General features: G+C 43.5%; 1 protein-coding gene across 3 annotated transcripts; it reads left to right on the top strand.

The window, feature by feature from the left end:
- Window positions 1-1,177: 1,177 nt before the first annotated feature.
- Window positions 1,178-20,237, top strand: LOC133918400 (DExH-box ATP-dependent RNA helicase DExH11). 3 transcript variants are annotated; one of them, XM_062362266.1, is made up of 22 exons: window positions 1,178-1,398; window positions 1,495-2,016; window positions 2,110-2,190; window positions 2,266-2,383; window positions 2,467-2,690; window positions 2,849-2,956; window positions 4,209-4,310; window positions 4,631-4,831; window positions 4,953-5,063; window positions 5,540-5,607; window positions 6,828-7,194; window positions 7,449-7,604; window positions 7,692-7,802; window positions 8,347-8,400; window positions 9,214-9,471; window positions 10,260-10,369; window positions 11,098-11,251; window positions 12,109-12,571; window positions 18,177-18,391; window positions 19,266-19,504; window positions 19,676-19,802; window positions 19,880-20,237. In XM_062362266.1, the coding sequence occupies exons 1-22, from the start codon at window positions 1,270-1,272 to the stop codon at window positions 20,090-20,092; spliced, it is 4,131 nt and encodes a 1,376-aa protein (XP_062218250.1). In that variant the 5' UTR covers window positions 1,178-1,269; the 3' UTR covers window positions 20,093-20,237. The 3 variants fall into 3 exon arrangements, with proteins under 3 accessions (XP_062218250.1, XP_062218252.1, XP_062218251.1); XM_062362268.1 differs by having other exon boundaries at window positions 1,179-1,398; window positions 2,491-2,690; XM_062362267.1 differs by having other exon boundaries at window positions 1,179-1,398; window positions 2,488-2,690.
- Window positions 20,238-20,344: the final 107 nt, after the last annotated feature.

The raw sequence follows: 20,344 nt of genomic DNA, 5'->3' as shown, positions 1-20,344 counted from the left end.
GGATAACGTTGCCAGGATCAAGGCGTTCCGCCTGCCACCCTGCCGTGGCAGAGGAACAAGACAGGGTGGGCGCACCGGGTGCCTCTGCGGCTGCTCGGTGGGCCCTCTCAACGGCGCCCGGCGCCAGGGCGTCCACAGTGACGAGTGACCGGACGCGCGCCGCGTTTTTCCACCGCCCCTGTCACTTCGCCCAGAGGAAATGATGATGCCTTTCTTAGTCGTGGCGTCTGGGAACTTGTGCCCCTTCTTTCCCGTTCGGGGTATGTCGTGGCCGGAGAGTGCATAAAAGGATGGACACATCGGAGGAAAAAAGGAGAAAAAAAAACAGAAGAAGAGAGTCAACCAAGCCAACAGACGAAGTCATCACAAGCAAGTCTGAGCAGAGCTCCGGCCGAAGAACAAGGAGTCTCAAGCTCTTAGCTAGACAATACACTCTTGTAACCAGACATATTCCTTGAGGGATCCCCCTCAGGGAAAGTTATTGCATCCATACAGGAGTAAGGTATTACGCCCCTGTGCGGCCCGAACCTGTCTAAACTCTAGTGCATTTACTTCCCTTTGCACTAGGACGATCCTCCCTCACCACCGGCCGTTACATTTATTTCCGCTTCCATTTATTTCTCCGACGAACTTATTCAGGATTATCCCCCGGCCGAATCTCTAAAAAGAGGTTTCTCGGGATCCCTGCGACAGGAGTTCACCCTCCGACAGATAGCTTCTAGGTATATCGTTTTTATGGGTAGCTTCTAGCTTACTCCGTGGTGAATAAAACTGCTCCTATGATATGAGTTTTTACTGAAAGTTATTTATGACTTATGTGAAAAACTGCGGGTTTTTACGATTTTTTTTATCAGCACATCAATTTTTTTTTAAAAAAATCGGTTTATCAGTTTTTAATTCATTTAATCGTAAATCAGTTTTTTAATTTTTTAAAAGCCAGCAGCAATAAAACAGTCTGTTGTTTCATCTTATAACTACTGAGAAGCATAAACCAACAATAAACTATGCTAAATATGATCTATATCGAGTAAGATGCAATCAATTTGTATACATAAAATACGTAGAATATGAAATATTAATTATATATCCAATCAGTTGGGCTGTTGCCATATTGTCAAGATTTTAAAACAAAAGTTTCTACATAAACGACTGAAACGCGGTGAATTCGCAAGTACACTCTCCAGTCGCCAATCTCAGAGTATCAAACTCCTGAAGGATCAAGGCCCCAGTTCGTCGAAACGGAACGACTGCGTCACCGCAGCGGCCTCCATGGACGGCCCTGCCACCACCTCGCCGGCGAGCGAGGTGCCGTTCCGCATCACCTTCTCCGGCCACGGCGGCCACCTCCGCCTCGACCCTACGCCGCACCCGCCCAGCCCTATTCCCGACTTCGTCCTGGTACGTACGCGACCCAGCACTTCCGCCCTAAATCACTCGTTTCGTTCGCTGCAACTGTAAACCCTAAACCCGCCGGGGTTGTGATGGCGACCGCAGCCGCCGGCCTACCCTCCGGGGAGCCCGAGCAGCGTGAAGGAGTACCTCGAGGCCAACTACCTCAACCCTGAGCTCTACCTCCCCACCGCGGCAGATGGCGCCAGGGTGTGGGACGTGGACTGGTTCGACCTGTCCAGGCCGCCGCTGGAGCCCTCAGCCCCGCGCACCATGCTCGCGCCCGCCTGGGAGCCGCCTTTCCGGCGCGGCCGGCGGCCTTCGGAGTCACATGTGTGGGACCCTGAGTCCGTGCAGATGGAGATGAGCGAGGTGTTCGATTTGGAGAACGGGGGTGTGGCGCCGCGGATGCCTGGTCCGGCGAAGGATTTCGTCAGGGGGAGCGTGAACAGCAGGCCGTTTCGCCCGGGTGGTCTGCAAGGTGACGCTGCCGAGGCGGCTGCGATGCAGAAGGCGTTCCCGGAAGGTGCGCAGAATGGTGATTGGGTGCATGAGCTTATGAGCGGTGGTCCAGCGCAGGTTGCTCCTCCGGGATTCCGCAAGGGATTGGAGTTGGGTCAATTGAAGGTTTGATCTTTTTAAATTCGTGTTTCTTTTGCTATGTAAGGATTGTTTTGGATGTGCTAAACTGTGGCTGTGGCGGCTGGTACCTTCTTGTAGGAGTATAAAAGCCACTGGAAGTGTTTCCGAGATGGAGAACTTGTAGAGGAGCAACCTGCATCTTCATCAAATGACACAATGGTAGTCAGGGCATATGATTAACAATTGAACATTCTGCATTTAGGCTTATAATCTGATTGCCCCTTGGTCCTGCAGGAAAAATACTCGGTGCAGTTTGATGATCTTTTCAAGATAGCTTGGGAGGAAGATGCTGTCAACAAGGTGTTGCAGGAGGGTGATGTTCAACAATCGGCTAAAGATGAGGGAACCAATGGTAATCTATTGTCGTCAATTCCCATTATTGCTACTAGGATATTGTCATTTATGAATGTTTATTAAGTCCTGTCTCTTGTTAAGCTTTTTGTTTCCAATTGGTAGAAGTTGATGAACAAAAAGTTGATGCATTGAAAGACGCTTCTGGGACTATAACAAAGCTAGATGGTGAGAAACAAGAAGTTGATGCCGCAAGAGATGTTTCCGAAACTGAAACAGACTTGGACCAAATGTTATTGTCTGAAGTGCAAGATACTCGCAGAGAATCAGGTGGATCTGTTGATGACAAAACGACACAGGATGGCAAGGTAAGCACATTTTATGCTTCATGTTGTATATTACTTCCTATGCTGTGCTTCTCTCAGCTTCATGGGTGCATTGTGTTGCAGAATTAGCCTCACAATTCCCTCTAAAGACAGATCATAGATGAACCAATAATTGCTGTTTATCTATGTTTTGCTTGTAGGTTTGGGCACTTGTTGGCGGGGACGAAGACATTGTGACTAACTTCTACAAACTCGTTCCCGATATGGCCATTGAGTTTCCATTTGAATTAGATAAGTTCCAGAAGGAGGTAAGGTATTCATAAGCATCTGTACCTTTTTGTCTGAATATCTTCTCTATACTGATAGGAACATCTGATATATGACATCATCCAAGACCATACACAGTTTTTTTTAACTGGAACTTTGATAGAATGATAGGCACATTTACACTACATGGTTTTAATTGTGTACTTGTGATACTTCATCTATGTTTGACAGCCTTCCCTTGTACTTTGATAGCAAACACGCAGTTGCAGCTTGCACTTGACAAGAGTTGTATTTGGACTTAGGGGTTACTTAGAGTGGTGTATCCCACTATAAAGATTTTGAGAAGACCCCTCCCTCCTTTTGTGTATGGGGCCTATCAACATTCACCATTGAAAACTGTTTTTGTGTATGCACTATACTCTGAATTGCTAATGTATTGTGAAGCTTAACTATGAAAAATCTCATTTAAATTTGTGACGGGCTTCAAGTTAACATGGATTTTACAAACTCTGTGCAAGGGAAACATATTGGCTTACACACTCTTATTATACCACCTTTTTTTTTTTGAACTGCTGTGATTGAATAAAGTACTAGAATTTAGTAGTCCTTTCAAATTAAGACTAATAAATTCTGTCCTTCCCATCCAAGGCCGCTGATTTTCATACTTCTGTTTTTTTTCCCTTCAATTTACATAACATTTAAGAAATTGATTATGCCATTATGTCTTGGAATGTTGTTCTATGCTGTTCTTTGAGCCAGTTCTTGCATTGTGTTTGCTGTATATTTGAATTATGGTAAGTAATACAGGAAATTAACGACGTAACATAAGGAGTGCAAAATAGCAGTGTTATTTTTCATACTTCTATTGTCATGTGACACTGCAATATTTTTCCCTAAAAACTGGGACAAGTTTGTATATGCGACTCGGCACAGGTTGTTTGTCAATCTCGAATGACAATATTTTATTTTGAGGGGCATAGATATTATTTTCCTAATATTGATTGTGCCCGGAAACAATTTACGTATTAATGATATCTCAGATATATTTCATTCTAGTTCTGTTTGCTCTTTGTCTTATCCTTTTTGGGACACAAGATTGCTTCAGGAATTTGAATGAAAGGAAACATTAAGTGAGTGTGGATGTTTCCTTTCCTCCATATTCATGTGGGAATTATGTGTTACAAGAAGGATTTAGTTGCTATCACCTACCTATTTGTTTCAAACTTCGAAAAGTATGCTGTTAAATGCTTGGTATAGTTGCTAATCTATATTTTTTCTGTCTTCCAAGCATAGGCTATATATTATCTTGAGAAGGGTGAATCAGTCTTCGTGGCAGCCCATACTTCAGCAGGAAAGACAGTTGTTGCAGAGTATGCATTCGCTTTAGCAACAAAAGTATGATTGCTTTCATTGTTTTTTTTGTTCTTCTGTTCATTTGAAACCATCTACCATCTTCCACAAGTAAATGCTTTTTAACCCTGGTGTTCAGCAAATGAGGGAAAGCTTTAACTTGGTATTACTTTTAGTTGCTTTGAGAAGTGTGCAATTCTTAATTTTGAATAAGAGTTCACTTTTGCTTTTCTCAGTTGGTCAATCTTTAGACTACATACTTTGGTGTACTATTTCTCTTTGCTTACTGTAATAGTTGATTTAAATCCACGCCTCAATAAAAAATGTAAGCATGGATTTTGTGATGACAGAGTTTTATTATGCAGCATTGCACCAGGGCTGTCTATACTGCTCCTATTAAAACTATCAGCAACCAGAAATACCGAGATTTCTGTGGGAAGTTTGATGTGGGACTTCTGACAGGAGATGTCAGCATCAGGCCAGAGGCAACTTGCTTAATTATGACAACTGAAATATTGCGCTCAATGCTTTACAGAGGTGCGGACATTATACGTGATATCGAATGGGTAGGACATTTCAGCTCTGATTTCTTCATAGTGTATTACCCTGTGCCTCTAACTTTAAACATCATTTTGTAATCTTATTAAGATAATATGGCTGCTGATGTGTGGTTAATTGTGCAACCAGGTAATCTTCGATGAAGTGCATTATATAAATGACGCCGAAAGAGGTGTAGTTTGGGAGGAAGTTATTATAATGCTCCCGAAGCACATTAACATTGTTCTTCTTTCGGCAACGGTACGGATTTAGTGATAACTGCACTTTTAGTCATTAAGCTCATATCAACCAAACATTCTGTGTATACTATTGACTGTTGAAACAGTTGCTCAATTATAGCTAGGACAGTATGGCTATGGCATGCCAATGCCATTTGTAATTGCTTTTGGTCTCTCAAAGTAATTGATGCAGAACTCTGATCTTAAGGTGTTTTTTTCCTAGGAAGTGTGATTGTTCAATACAGATGCAATGCCATTTGTAATTGCTTTTGGTCACTCAAACTTGGCTGCGCATGGAAACAATACAACTGAAAATTGTTGCTCTAAACATGAGCCAGGGTTAATATAATAATTTAATGCCAAAATTACCATTGGAATACATTGCAAAAATCAAAATTTCTTTTTTTATCTTGCTATGACTATCTCAAGTTTGAGGACTTCATATTATTTGTCTCTTCAAGTTTACTAAGGAGTTGAATTCCAATTGTCCCTTTTCAGGTCCCAAATACCGTTGAATTTGCTGACTGGATTGGTCGAACAAAGCAGAAGAAAATTCGTGTCACATCGTAAGTGGAGCCAGTACCATGTTTAAACTTATTAAACCCTCTACACTATAGGCCCTTGAACTATTTTGTTTTGTGCAACCAAGCTCCTCTGTCCTAGTTTTGTTGGTTCGTCTCTTTACTATATTTTGTTGTGGTGTTAAAACCTTTAATTTTTTTTTGTTGATTTAGCCGCCAGGCTGGTTACAATTATGCAACTTGCCCATTTTTGGATACTAGTCAACGGGCTCATGGAATCCATGTTGCTCGAAAATGTTCTGCTCGAAAATGTGAAAACATCAATGGTATTGCTAATTATCATGCAAGTTTTATTTTACAAACCATAAATTTGATTTACCTGTCATTTATGATAGGGTGCGAGGGTGATTGTAGCCATTAAATACAATTCATTTCAAGGTTATGAAACATTCATGTACTCAATTATTGTAAGAAGGCAATTAATCGGTTATTATGTTAATGCTGGTAGGATATGAAATGGATATAGGCTGCTGGATTGCAAAAATCAATGGTTTAACTTGGCTGCGGATGGCAGGATATGAAATGAATATGAACAAGTAGATGTATACGATCCAATGGCAATGATTTTTCTATGTACACCAAGAAAGATGGATGTAGAAAAGATTCATACTCTTCCCCTTGATGTTAGTACAGATGATTAATGAATTTATATGATAGTCACAAGTTTGTGCTAACGTGGACAACCAGCACCCATATAACATAACAATAAGCCAAAGTCTGCTAACATACTTTGCAAGAAACCTTATTGTGAAGTAGCATATTAGAGTTTTCTGATTTGGGGATTTTACCAATTTGCTGTTTGGTGGTAGTTTTCTCCAAGACATACTATTCAGACTACATATTAGTTAATTTACCTTTTGAGTTTGAGATGCCAATCTTGATATATCAAACTTAGTGTCCACACTACCAATAGATTAGTTAGAATATTAGACAACTCCGAGTGGAGCAACTGAAAGGGTCACTTTAATTAAACAAACTCAGTTTGTTGAGGGACTCAAATTAACAAAGTCAGTTTAAAGGTGTCTGATTGCTCATAATTGACTACTACAGGATCTCAGATCAATAAAATTAGAGTTTTGGGGTTTGATTGCAGGTCAAATATTTTATTGGCTAATATTGTAATTTTGCCTTTTTAAGTGCAACATTTTGAATATACTTCCAACGATAGTCTGCATCACACAGTATGGCCATTATTTGTTCACCAGGACCAACAAAAGGCCTGTTCCTCTTGAGCATTGCTTGTTCTACTCTGGAGAGGTGTACAAAATATGCGAGAGGGACACCTTTATTACTCAAGGATTTAGAGAAGCAAAAGATGCTTTCAAAAAGAAAAATTCGAACAAGCTTGGAGTGAAACCTGGTCCAAAATCAGGAACCCCTGCAGTACGTGCTGGAATTCAAGGCAGAAATCCAGATGCATCTAACAGGGGAAGAGATCAGAAATACCCAAAGCACCACAATGCCAATTCAGGAGCAGCAGCAGTTCAACAAAGTTCCTCAGGGCCAAAGAGATCAGAGTCTTCATTTTGGATGCCACTTGTAAATAACCTTCTGAAGAAATCCCTTGTGCCTGTATGTGAGAAAATAACTTTTGAGATTTCTCCGTATCATGCAATTCATGACATTAGTTCATTTGGACCCCTTGTTCATTATCTACATGGATTTTTGTAATCCTTCATTTTTCTTCTGAAGCCAGTATCACAACACGTTGTAAACTGACAATTAGTCTCAACATTTGATCATAGACTCTACTGTCTTTTTTATCATACCATGTCATTTCACATTTGGTAGAAGCTTTTCTGATCTTTTAGATGGTCCTTTTACAGGTGGTGATTTTTTGTTTCTCAAAGAACCGCTGTGATAAATCAGCAGATAGCATGTTTGGCTCTGATCTCACCAGTAATTCGGAGAAAAGTGAAATCCGTGTCTTCTGTGACAAGGCCTTCTCACGCCTTAAAGGATCTGATAGGAACCTTCCACAGGTGATCTAATAGCACATAAAATTTAGTCCTGTACCTCTTTGAGCCTTGGTTTCGCTTCAATGCTTGAAACTTTGACCTCCTTGATAGGTTGTAGGGATACAAAGCCTTCTGCGAAGAGGAATTGGAGTGCACCATGCTGGGCTTCTCCCTATTGTGAAGGAAGTAGTTGAGATGCTATTCTGTCATGGTGTGATCAAGGTTATGCTTTGAACATCCGGTATACGTATCATATTTAATTACATGTTTGATGCTGTTTTAGTTGTACCAAGTACTAACCAGTGCTATCCTTCTTTCGTTTTTTCCTTTTCGTAATATTGTTTGTTTTAGTAGCTTCACTTCTTGAAGCTTGTAGGAAAGAAGTCCATGGGCGAACCCTATTATATCAAACTGTTCAAAATTTGCTGGGTTTTAGAACAAACAATTGTAAATTCTGACAACTGGCACTATCCTATCCTGTCCAGAGTTACTGCAGTTATGCACAGTACTCTATTCTAGCAACCCATACCATGTACGGAATGTGTTCTTTCTGATCAGTCCTGCCCCCTCCCCCACCCCCCAAAACAAATTTGAATGAACAGTGTAATAGGAAAACAATCTTTCTGATCACATCACAGTGTTGTTAGCTGCTCCTGAAAAGTTTTTTCTTCCAGCACTCCAGTGACCATATAGAACATGTTCTGGTACAGTCATCTTTTGTAATTAACCGAGTGGTAACCTTCTGACTTTCTTGAACTCATTGCAGGTACTGTTTTCCACGGAGACATTTGCAATGGGTGTTAATGCACCAGCAAGAACGGTGAGATTATATTTTTCTTCTCATATTGAGGGTTTCAGCGCTTTTGTATCTTGTGCACAAAGTGCTCTAGTTTCTGTTACTAAGTATGATTCAGCTCTATGTTATGCGTACAACTTGGGTTCCACTGTTTACTTAATACTTCCTCCGTTCTCTAATATATGTCATTTAAGAATACGGGTTGTCAAACTTTAGAAACTTTGACCACTTATACAAACAAAAGTATTAAGGTTTGTCACATAAAAATGATAGTATTTCAGTAACTATCAATAATAAAGCTTAGGGGATGTAATGGTCAAAGACATGTATTGGGGATGGTGTCAATGTCTACTTGGTTTTTTCAACTATGGGAATGAAATCGATCACTTCTCCACTGACCAGTCCATTGCCACATTCAGATAACGTTGGATATGAAAGTCAAGTTTTGTCTTGGCATGTGCATACTCACATACTAATACTTTCTAATTTCTATGATGGCACTATGAACTACTTGTAGGCATGCTTTTATTTAACGTTGCCTTGGATGAGACCAATTTTTGATTCATTATTCTTATGAAACATTGATTTACAACTTTATTTTTCTACATATTTCTATTGTTTGCTGTGCGCAGTTACACAGAATGCCCAGTGTTTCTTTGTTGGAAAGAGAACTTATGTAAACATAGATGTTTTTTGAGGGGAAGTAAACATAGATGTTGGAGGCACACAGATGCATGCACCAATTTTTCTTGTTTCTTTCTGCAAATTTGGAGCTAACTGTACCTGTGCTTAGTTTGTCTGCACTGAGCCTCAGTCTCACTTTTGCAAACCCAACAGGTTGTGTTTGATTCTTTAAGAAAGTTCGATGGAAAAGAACACCGAAAATTGCTTCCAGGAGAGTATATTCAAATGGCTGGACGAGCTGGCAGGAGAGGACTTGATAACATTGGCACAGTGATCATTATGTGTCGTGATGAAATTCCTGAAGAAAGTGATTTGAAAAATTTGATTGTTGGAAAACCAACTCGATTGGAATCTCAATTTCGATTAACATACACTATGATACTACATCTTCTACGTGTGGAGGAACTGAAGGTATACCTATCAACGCTTATTCGAATACTTCCCTGTATAGACTTGTTTCTTTTCTCAACTTAACTCCATATTTTTATGTGGAACTATATACCCTGGCATTCCCAGCCATCTTTTCATTTCTTAAGCTTGTCGGCATCCAGGCACATGTGTGAAAGATATACATTTGAACTTGGACTGTGAAAACTGAATCGGCCTCTGTGCCTCTATTGCACTACTACCCCTCAAGGACGTAACGCAGCTTACTTCCAAGGCTGTCTTTGAATAAATTTATCGATTAAATATCTGCTAATTAATGTATGTTCTAGTGCTCTTTTGAGGTCTACTGTTGCAATTGGGTTTCTTTATGGGCATGGGGGGAGAATACAATATACTGCGCTATGGCTGTTTTAATAACAATAGGAATATACTTAATAATGACACAACCTTGATAAGTTTCTTTTTCGAAGACATACAATTTGACTATTCAAGGGGCACCTTTTTTTTTTCCTGTCACTAGCAATTTAGCAGTATTTTGAATTTCCTTTTTACGACCATATGCGCCACAATAGTTTAGTCATGCATAACTACTGTCATCTCAAGTATACATTATGTAAGTTGTAACTGGATACTTCACTTAAGCTGTCGGTATTTTTAGTTATGAAATACATAATACATTCTAAAGTTATATTGCTCAAAATGGATTCAAGTAGCCCTGAGATGGTCATAGTATGTCTTTGATGTCTGCTTTTATGTTTTTCTTACTGTCCCATCCGGAAAGTAATACACTCGGTTGATGGATTTTCTCATAGGTTGAGGATATGCTGAAGAGAAGTTTTGCCGAATTCCATGCACAAAAGAATTTGCCTGAGAAGGAAAAGCTACTTATGCAAATGCTTTGTCAACCTACAAAGACAATAGAGTGAGACACCAAGACATTAAGCCGTCTTTACCAAATTGTTACAATGGGCACCAACATTTCAAATGCAAAATTGCAAATCCTACTTAATATTGGATTCAGAAAGTAGTATAGCTTCATTGACATAAAAAGCTAACACTTAGGAGGGTTGTGTTTGATTTATGATTTTGGTAGGCAAATTCTTGAACAACAATAGGAGGGTTGTGTTTGATTGATGATTTTGGTTGGAAAATTCTGGAGCCACATTCCTTTGTAGGATAGAACTATCACAGCTTTGGCACAATGAAGAGGTGACAAGAAAAAAAATCAAAATATGTTGAGGCAGTATCACTTTTTTTTTTTGGATAAGTGGAAAAAGCCATTCCTTCCTAGAAGGCAGACCTTTCTCCGAATTGACTCAAGGAGGAAACAAGCAATGAAGTAGCATTATTTCGCCGCCAAATTTAGGAGTACTTAGGATGATTTTGTTACATAAACGCAGAGGTGTGGATATTTAATCTAGATTGGCTTAGGACCATGCATAGCTCCAAAGGGATGAGAAATGTAGTAATATAGCCATTTTCTGTTTGATATAAAATTGCAACAAGGTTCATTTCATCATTTCTTTGCAATGTTATATATGTGGCAATGTATGATAAGCATTCGATGTATATAGGAAGTACTGATAAAAGCATAGCATCAAGTATATTTATTTGCACTAAACATAGTTTTTTGCCTTGTTGTATTATCAGGTGCATAAAAGGAGAGCCTTCTATCGAAGAATACTACGAGATGGCTTTACAAGCTGAGGCACATAGGGAATTTATCACAGAGGCAATTATGCAGTCACCCAATTCTCAACAGTTTCTTTCGCCTGGAAGACTGGTGGTTGTTAAATCTGAATCAGTATGTCCTCGTCATATTTGGTTTTCTTTTTATGCACACTTTTTCTTTGTTAGTTCCTTTTTGTCATGATTTTTATTTAAACTCAACCAGCCTAGGAGGAACTAGGTGGCATTGCATATAAGAAGACATAGGTACCCAAATTCGAGTGGAAGAGGACTCGAACCTGAGTGATGGGGGTGTACACCTGCTCCTCTCACCAACTAAGCTAGGCTCAGTTCCTAATGAATTTTATTTACATAGTTCTATTACTTCATTTTCCACCACTCAACTGTTTGAAAATTGAAAGCTTGGGTCTTTAGGTTTTCTATATGTATTTACCAAACATACAAAAGTAGTGTATACAGAAATATGGGAAAATTAGCAGAAACCAAGCATTATTTAAGTTCCAAATTGAAGTTTAAAACCTTTTTTAAATAGCATCAAGCATCTGAACCCAAAGAGAATTACTAAAAATCATGTGACTTTAGTATACACAAGCACCTGATATGAGCTTAGCTCGGAATAAATCTAGTGCTTGATCTTAGCATGTTCTTGGTTCAAGCTGAACTAAATTTCCGTAGGATCTCAATTTGTGCTTACTACCTTGGAGCTTTTTGCTCAGCACCTCCACATTGAATGTTGAGGATTAAAGTCACCCAGCCAATTTAAGAAAGCTACTTTAGAAGGCTCTATTGATTTGTTTCGCAGGCTCCAAATTCTACCATTTGTACCATAACATATGTGTTTGAACGAGGCTGATTATTTTGAAGATTATGATGCTCTCTCTCTCTCTCTCATGAAAAAACGGGTACTGTTAAATGTGCAATAGTTGCATCTTTTCCACATTAAAACCCTATGCTCTTTGAACATATTGACAGGATGATGATCATTTGCTTGGCGTAGTACTGAAAAATCAACATGCAGCACTAAGGCGATACATTGTTCTTGTACTGACCGGTGATTGCATTTCATCTGCACTAGCCCCTGGTTCGTTCAATCAAATTGAAAAGGAACCTGGGGATTTTCAACAAGGACACTTTATTATCCCGAAAGGAAAACGTGGCATGGACGACGAATATTTCTCTTCTGTCAGCACACGAAAAGTTTCAGGTGTTATCAATATCAAGCTACCATACAAGGGGGATGCATCTGGAATGGGTTTTGAAGTAAGAGCAATAGAGAACAAAGAGATAATGAGTATATGCACTGGCAAAATAAAGATTGATCAAGTCAGACTCCTCGAGGAGCCTAGCAAAACTGCTTACTCTAAAACTGTCCAACAGCTTATAAAAGAGCAACCGGATGGAACTAAGTATCCTCCTGCTTTAGATGCAATAAAAGGTACAGATTTTCTGCATGATTCAACTATGTATATTGTGCTATTTTATTAGTTCTGACTGGCTATAACAAATAACTCAGCTATTTACCACCGTGTTCCATATGCTTACTATCCTGTCAATCTTGTAAGTAAGATAAGGTAAATGGGAACTCTCATGTATGCTCATGGCTTATACTTCTTGAAAGAAGATATATTTGGGAGAATGCTCTGCTTGATTTCATTCTCAGGAAGTCAGCCGACTTATATAGGGGTACAAGGTGTAAATTAGGAAAGAGATCAATCACTATAAACTAGTAAGGGGATCAATCTATACAGCTGTACTTCTATATACATAAAACTCTAAATGGGGCAGCTGGAGGCTAGTGGCGGCTGGGCTGACTGGGCCTGGTTGACAGGGCCTGGTATCGGTATATTCCAACACACTCCCGCAGTGTCAACTTGGAGCTTCGCGGATGTTGAGACTGGAGCAGAAATCTTGGAACATCGCGGTTGGCAATCCTTTGGTGAAGATGTCCGCGTACTGAAGGGTCGTCGGGACATGAAGAACATGAACATCTCCTAGTGCCACCCGTTCGCGGATGAAGTTCAGGTCGATCTCTACATGTTTTGTCCGCTGATGCTGGACTGGATTTGTGGAGAGATACACTGCACTGGTGTTGCAGTAGATGACGGTGGCCTTGGTCAAAGGGCGGCGGATCTCGACTCGGAGTTGGCGAAGCTAGCAGGCGTTGGCTATAGCTCGGCACTAGGCCTTAGCAATGAACCGGGAGACGGTGTGCTGACGCTTGGAGGACCATGAGATCAAGTTGTTGCCGAGGAAGACGCAGTAGCCTGAGGTAGACTTGCGATTGTTGTGACATTTGGCCTAGTCTACGTCGGAGTAGACGACGAGGCTGTGGGAGGAGCCACGGGAGAGCTGTAGACCGTGGCTGAGTATCCCCTTGACGTACTGCAGGATGCGCTTGATCAACAGGAAGTGTTGTTCCCACGGATCGTGCATGTGGAGACAGACTTGCTGAACAACATGCGTGATGTCGAGACGAGTGAAGGTGAGGTACTAATGAGCACCTGCAAGACTGTGGTATAGGGTCGGGTTGGAGATCGGTGCCAGCTGCAGCGGCCAGCTTGGATTGTGCTTCAGTCGGCGTGGTGCAGGGGTTGCATGTAGACATGTTGGCTCGTTGAAGAATTTCCACGACATATTTTCTTGAGAGAAAAATGCTGTGGGAGTCCCGACACGTCAAGATACCGAGGAAGTAGTGGAGGTTGCTCAAGTCAAACATCGCAAATTCATTGCAGAGGGCGGTGATGATCCGTTGAAGCAGTCCCATGCTTGAAGCTGTAAGGATGATGCCGTCGACGTACAACAGAAGGTAGGCGATGCCAATCCCGCTATGGTAGACGAAGTCCGTCTTGCAGCTGCGGAAGCCGATGGAGACCACAAAAGTTTGGAAGCGGTTGTACCATGTGCGAGGAGCCAGCTTTAGACTGTAGAGCGATCTGTTGAGTTGGAAAACGTGATTTGGCTTGTCGGCATCGACGAAGCTGGAGGGCTGCTGGCAAAAGACCATCTCGTCGAGCTTGCCGTTGAGGAAGGCATTCTTGACGTCGAGCTGGTGGATGGGCCAGTTGTTGCAGATGGCGAGGGAGAGTACCACTCGAATGGTGGTAGGCTTGACGACGGGGTTGAAGGTCTTGTCATAGTCGATGCCGGACTGTTGTGAGAAGCCACGTAGAACCCAACGGGCCTTGTAGCGAGCAATGGTGCTGTCGGAGTTGTACTTGTGGCGGAATATCCATTTGTCGAAGATGATGTTGGCGCGTGGCGGGGGAGGAACTAGATTCAGGTGTTGTTGGCGGAGAGGGCGGTGAACTCCTCGATCATTGCGGTCTGCCAATTGAGATCGTTGAGGGCACTGCGATGTCTTTGGCACAGGGGACACGACGAGGATGGAAGCGGCGAAGGCCTAGCGAGCTTTTGAGCTGGTGATCATAGGGTGGCCGGTCTGTGGCACTGTCGTGGGGATAGGTTCGGGCGCTGCTACGCCTGACTGAACCGGTGACAATGACACTGCGCTGGGCTGGCTGCTATGCGTCGGTGGTAGCCCAAGGTAGATGGTTGTAGACGAGGAGGGGCAACTCAGCAAGGTGGAGTCTGTCGGTTGCAGCTGTGCTGGGTGGCCGGTCGCCGTCGCGTCAGGCTGAAGGGGTGGTGCGAAGTCATGGTGGAGGCCGTTTGCTATCACGCCAATTGGAAGGGGCACAACGGTTGCTGCGCTGGGGTGTTGGCTAGCCGCTGGTGCGATGGGCAAAAGGAGGTCAGGGGCGTGGCCGCCGCGTGTAGACGCGGAGCGGCGCCAGATTGGGGAGGCCGTGCAGATCCGGGAGGGTGGGTGGTTCGGGCGCGCCGGGGTTGAGAAGCTTTGCCGCCGTCGTGCCTGGTCGGCTGTCGGCCGTCGCTGTGCCTGGGAGGCCGACGGGTGCAGGAGGGACGGGCGGGTTAGCCGCGCCGGGCTGGATGGGCCTGGTGGTCACCGCGCCAGGGGGGCCGTCGACTGCCGCCGTGCTTGTTGTCTTTGGGCTGGGGTGGAGGGGCGCCGTTGTGGTGGTGGGACGTTGTTGGAGGGGTCTCACACCACTTGAAGAGGCGCCGATTTAACCACTAGAGGGTTCGGTTGCAGAACCTCTCGTTGAAATGTCATCTGCATCGAATATGTGATATGTGCCAGACGAAGTCGGTGTTCGTGAAGCAAATGGAAAAACAGCTTCGTCAAAAACCACATGGCGAGATATAATGACTCGATCTGTGGCCAAATCGAGACAACGGTAGCCTTTGTGGTTTTCCAGGTAACCAGGGAAGGCGCAAGCCGTAGAGTGGTGAGTGTGTTTGTGTGGCATGGTGGTGGAGAGGTCAGGGTAACAGAGGCACCCGAAGACCTGTAGATGGTTGTATGTGGGAGGAGGATTGAACAAAGATTGATATGGTGTGGTGGAGGGAAGAGCCTTGGTGGGACGTCGGTCGAGGAGGTGAGTAGCGGTGTGGAGTGCCTCGACCCAGTAGGCTGGTGGCATAGAGGCCTGGAAAAGCAGTGAGCGGAGAACATCGTTAATGGTACGAATGGCACACTCAGCTTTACCGTTCTGTTGAGAGGTGTATGGGTATGAGAGTCAAAGGTGGATGCCGTAGGTGAGGAAGAAAGCACGGGCGGCATTGTTGTCGAACTCTTGGCCGTTGTCGCACTAGATGCTCTGAATTGTGTTGTGGAACTGGTTAGTGACATAAGTATGAAAGTGTCGGATGGCGCGTATTGGATTTCAATTTGAGAGGAAAAACCCAATAATAGTGTGTAAAATCAAGCATCACTAAATAGTATTTGTAGCCAAAAATACTAGGTACCAGAGATGTCCACATATCACAAAGAAGAAGTTCAAAAGGAACACTAGTGCTTGAAACTGAAGGATGAAATTTGAGACGAACATGCCGCCTGAGCTAGCACGCATGACAGAGGGATGGTGCCATTTTATTTGTAGAGACGGTGATGCTGTTACTAGCGTGAAGACTTGAAAGGGGTTGGTGACCGAGATGACCCAGACGTTGGTGCCAAGTAGTGGTGGAGGGCATGATGACGACGAACAAGTGGTGCAAAGAGCTGGTACAAGTCGCCTGAGCTAGTTCACCTAAGAATCACGTTCCTAGTCCAGAGATCCTTCACAAAGAGGCCAAACAGGTCAAACTCGATGGAACAAAGATTATCAGTTGTGAACTTGCGAACAAAAATAAGGTTGGTAATGAGATTAGGTGAAACCAAAACATTAGAGAGTGAGAGGCCTGGCGGTGAGAAAGTCAGCACAGCCAGAGGCTGTGATGGGAAGAACAGAGCCGTCACTGACAACCACTTGATGCTTGGTATTGGCGGTGGGAGAGAGGTGGGAGAGGTTACCTGGGTCAGCGTACAGATGGGAAGAAGCACTTGAGTCTATGAACCAAGGTGCCTGCTGCTGCATGGACATGGCGTTCATGGCTTGGATAAGAGAGGCCTGATCCCATGAGGGTGCAGTCGGGGTGCCGTACGGGCCTGGTGTTGCGAAGGCATGCTGGGTGTTGGACGCTGTAGGTTGTGGTTCGACAATTCCTAGGCCAACATCGGTCCAGATTGGCGGCATGGCACCACAGGGCCAGGGGAAGGGTGGGGGCACCATTGCCGGTGTGGTCGTCGCGAGTGCTGTCGCCGTTGCCGCCGCCGTGACAGTTGTTCTGGCCTCTGTTCTTCTTGCCACCGTTAGAGGTGGTGGAGGAGCTCTTGGACCCGACGCCATAGCCAGTCGAATGGCTGGAGGCGGTGGTGCTGGGTGGCTTGGCGCCGGTGGTTGCCACCAGAGCCGTAGAAGGGCCAGGCGTCGTGATCTTGAGATCGGCCTCCTCGAGAAAGAGTAGGGAGCGGGCGTCGAGGAACTTGGGGAACGACGTTTTGGTCTTGATGACGGTGGCGATGTTGCGGAACAGCTTGGATAGCTTGCACAACACGGTGAGAACGAGTGTCCTTAGACGCCGATTGGTCAAGGTCTGCGAGGGCGCCGGTGAAGGACTTCAGACGCTGGGAGTAGGCGAGGATCGTTTGATCGCCTTGAGCGAAGTTGCGGAACTCGGCCTCAAGGGAGAGGGCACGTGTTTTATTGTTGTCGCGGAACAGTCCCTCCAGATTGGTTCAGACAGCATGCGCAAAGGCACTGGGTACGAGGATGATGGTAAGGATCTCCTCAGAGATTGGCGCGTGGAGGAGGGAGAGGACGATGTAGTCTGTCGATTCCCAGGCGGAGATGGTGTCACTGGTCTCCGTTTTGGTGTTCGACTTGGGGAAGGAGCCATCGATATGGCCCTTGGCGCCGAACTTGTCGACAAGAACTTGGAACAATTCACACCAACAGGAGTAGTTTGGAGTGTGAAGCTCGAGCGAGAAGGGGATGTGCGTACGCACATTGATGGTGGAGAGAGCGGAAGCGGCTATGGTTGCCATGGGGGTGGCCGGCTTCTTGGGGGGAGGGTTGCGCACTGGTGTCCCTAGGAGAGTGCACAGGAGAGGAAGGTGGTGGCGATGGGCGCGCGGAGAAGGCAAAGTTTAGGTGAACATGAATTTGAAATACAAATGAATATGGCAAAAAAAGACCATTTAAGTTGGAGCTGTAAATAGGTTATGCTGAACAGTCCTAATATGCTAGTTCAAACTCAAAACTAAGTGGTTTTGAACTTGAAATGCCATCTTTTTATTTTTATGTAATACTGTGCAGAATTTTTTTTCCTTGCCAGTTCCTTTTTTCAGTTTTAGCAGGTCTACTGGGTTAGCCATGATAATTCAATAACATTATCAAATGCATGTGTCTTTTCCTGCACGCCTGTGAAGTTCGCCAACCGTTTGACCTAGTATGCACAACCCTTGTGAGATGGAAGGGGGGAAGGATGAGGGATCCTTGAGTAATATCAGCATATATATTTTATTCACTTTTAGTTGTCAAATCTGAGCATTATTGTGGTGTTTCATTCAGTTCCACTTCCTACAGTTGATCTATAAACTGTATCACTGTTTAATGTGTTCATTCAATTCAATACAGATCTAAAAATGAAAGACATGTATCTTGTTGAAAGCTACCATGCATATCACAGACTACTGCAAAAAATGTCTGGAAACAAGTGCCATGGTTGTATAAAGCTAAAGGAGCATATATCATTGATGAGGGAGCAAAAGAAGTACAAGGATCAGATGAATGAATTGAAATATGAAATGTCAGATGAGGCGCTTCAACAGATGCCAGAGTTTCAAGGCAGAGTAAGGCTTCTATTATTGTCATTTCTTCAATCACTTCGTGTTGGGTACTTGGGTTATACTGGAGGTTTTCGGTCCCAACCCTACTGTAGCGAAACAGCAGGTTGGATTTGGATTCTAAATGGTGGGCTTAAATTTTTTATTAGACCTGCGATGTTGTATGGCGCAGAATGTTGGCCAACTAAAAGGCAACATGTCCAACGGTTGAGTGTAGCGGAGATGCGCATGCTGAGATGGATGTGTGGCCACACAAGAAAGGATCGGGTTCGGAATGAGGACATACGTGATAGAGTTGGTGTAGCACCAATTGAAGAGAAGCTTGTCCAACATCGTTTGAGATGGTTTGGGCATATACAACGCAGGCCCTCAGAAGCGCCTGTACATAGCGGAAGAATAAAGCGTGCGGATAATGTCAAGAGAGGTCGAGGTAGACCAAACTTGACATGGGAGGAGTCTGTAAAGAGGGATCTGAAAGACTGGAATATCACCAAAGAACTAGCCATGGACAGAGGTGCGTGGAAGTTAGCTATCCACGTGCCAGAGCCATGACTAGACTTGCAAGATCTTATGGGTTTCATCTCTAGCCTACCCCAACTTGTTTGGGACTGAAAGGCTTTGTTGTTGTTGTTGTTGTTGCTCATATCTACCCAATCCATACAGGATCTAAAAGTTGCATGCAAACCACTATAAAGACACAGCTGAGTGCACATTTGCTTATTTGTTGGGAAGCTATCTTTGTTAATTTAGTTCACATGGAATGCTTATTAGGCTATTATCAGCCTTTTAAGGATGAAATATCATTCAGTGAACCACATCTGACTCCACTTATGCACTTTCAAAGTTCTGTGTTAACATTTTAAGCTTTCCATGATTGCAGATTGATGTACTGAAGGTGATCCACTATATTGATTCTGATCTGGTTGTGCAACTCAAGGGTCGAGTAGCCTGTGAAATGAACTCTGGTGAGGAGTTAATATCAACAGAATGTCTGTTTGAGAATCAATTGGATGACCTCGAACCTGAAGAAGCCGTGGCTATTATGTCTGCATTAGTTTTCCAACAGCGGAATGCATCAGAACCATCTCTTACGCCAAAATTGGCTGAAGCCAAAAAGAGGTTAAATCCCCCCCCCCCCTGTTGGTGCTTCAGTGATTTTCAGTTGGGAAACTACTGTATGTTAGGGTTTCCCAAAAATTCCTCTTACGATGCATTGTAATTAATAATCTCAATTGCATGAAGTCAGAAGACATGAAGCGCCTTTTGCTCTTGTGTTTTTCTTTGTATTAGGCTCTACGATACAGCAATCAGATTAGGAAAGCTACAAGCAGAGTTCAAGGTGCCTGTGGATCCGGAGGAGTATGCACGTGATAATCTCAAGTTTGGCCTTGTTGAGGTTGTCTACGAGTGGGCGAAGGTATACACATCTTCATGGGAACTCTTCTCCAAGATGAATGCACGATTATAACTCTGTTGTTTGTTACATTTATGCAGGGAACACCTTTCGCGGACATATGTGAGCTGACGGATGTATCTGAAGGGCTCATTGTAAGAACAATCGTTCGGTTGGATGAAACATGCAGAGAATTCAGGAATGCAGCTTCCATAATGGGGAACTCTGCGTTGTACAAGAAGATGGAGATTGCGTCTAATGCTATTAAGCGTGACATTGTGTTTGCGGCAAGCCTGTATGTCACAGGAATTTGATGCCCGTAAGCTTGTAGTTGTAGCCCAGTTGTCAAGTACACGTAGAGAAATTTCTTGTGTTGGATGTCTAATTTGTTGGCACAAGCACTTGACAAGTCGATACCATTGACAGAAATGTTGTTTTCATAAAGAAGTTTGATACCAATTGGAGCTGTTGTCACGCAGAAAGTGATTGGTATCGATTGGTACATTCTGTTGACTGAACGTCGCATGGTAAAAACATAAACTGGAGGCTTTAACAAGGTTGTTAAA

This window comes from Phragmites australis, chromosome 5 (genome assembly GCF_958298935.1).
Source record: "Phragmites australis chromosome 5, lpPhrAust1.1, whole genome shotgun sequence".
Classification (NCBI taxonomy): Eukaryota; Viridiplantae; Streptophyta; class Magnoliopsida; order Poales; family Poaceae; genus Phragmites; species Phragmites australis.
The sequence above is the reverse complement of the archived record's forward strand: the minus strand, read 5'-3'. Positions and strand labels throughout refer to the sequence as shown.

Excerpts from the sequence above, each read along its gene's own strand:
- LOC133918400 (XM_062362266.1), top strand. The coding sequence starts at position 1,270 with ATGGACGGCCCTGCCACCACCTCGCCGGCGAGCGAGGTGCCGTTCCGC. Across the intron at positions 7,605-7,691 it reads CTGATAGGAACCTTCCACAG|GTTGTAGGGATACAAAGCCT; the intron begins GTGATCTAATAG and ends CCTCCTTGATAG. Across the intron at positions 8,401-9,213 it reads TTAATGCACCAGCAAGAACG|GTTGTGTTTGATTCTTTAAG; the intron begins GTGAGATTATAT and ends CAAACCCAACAG.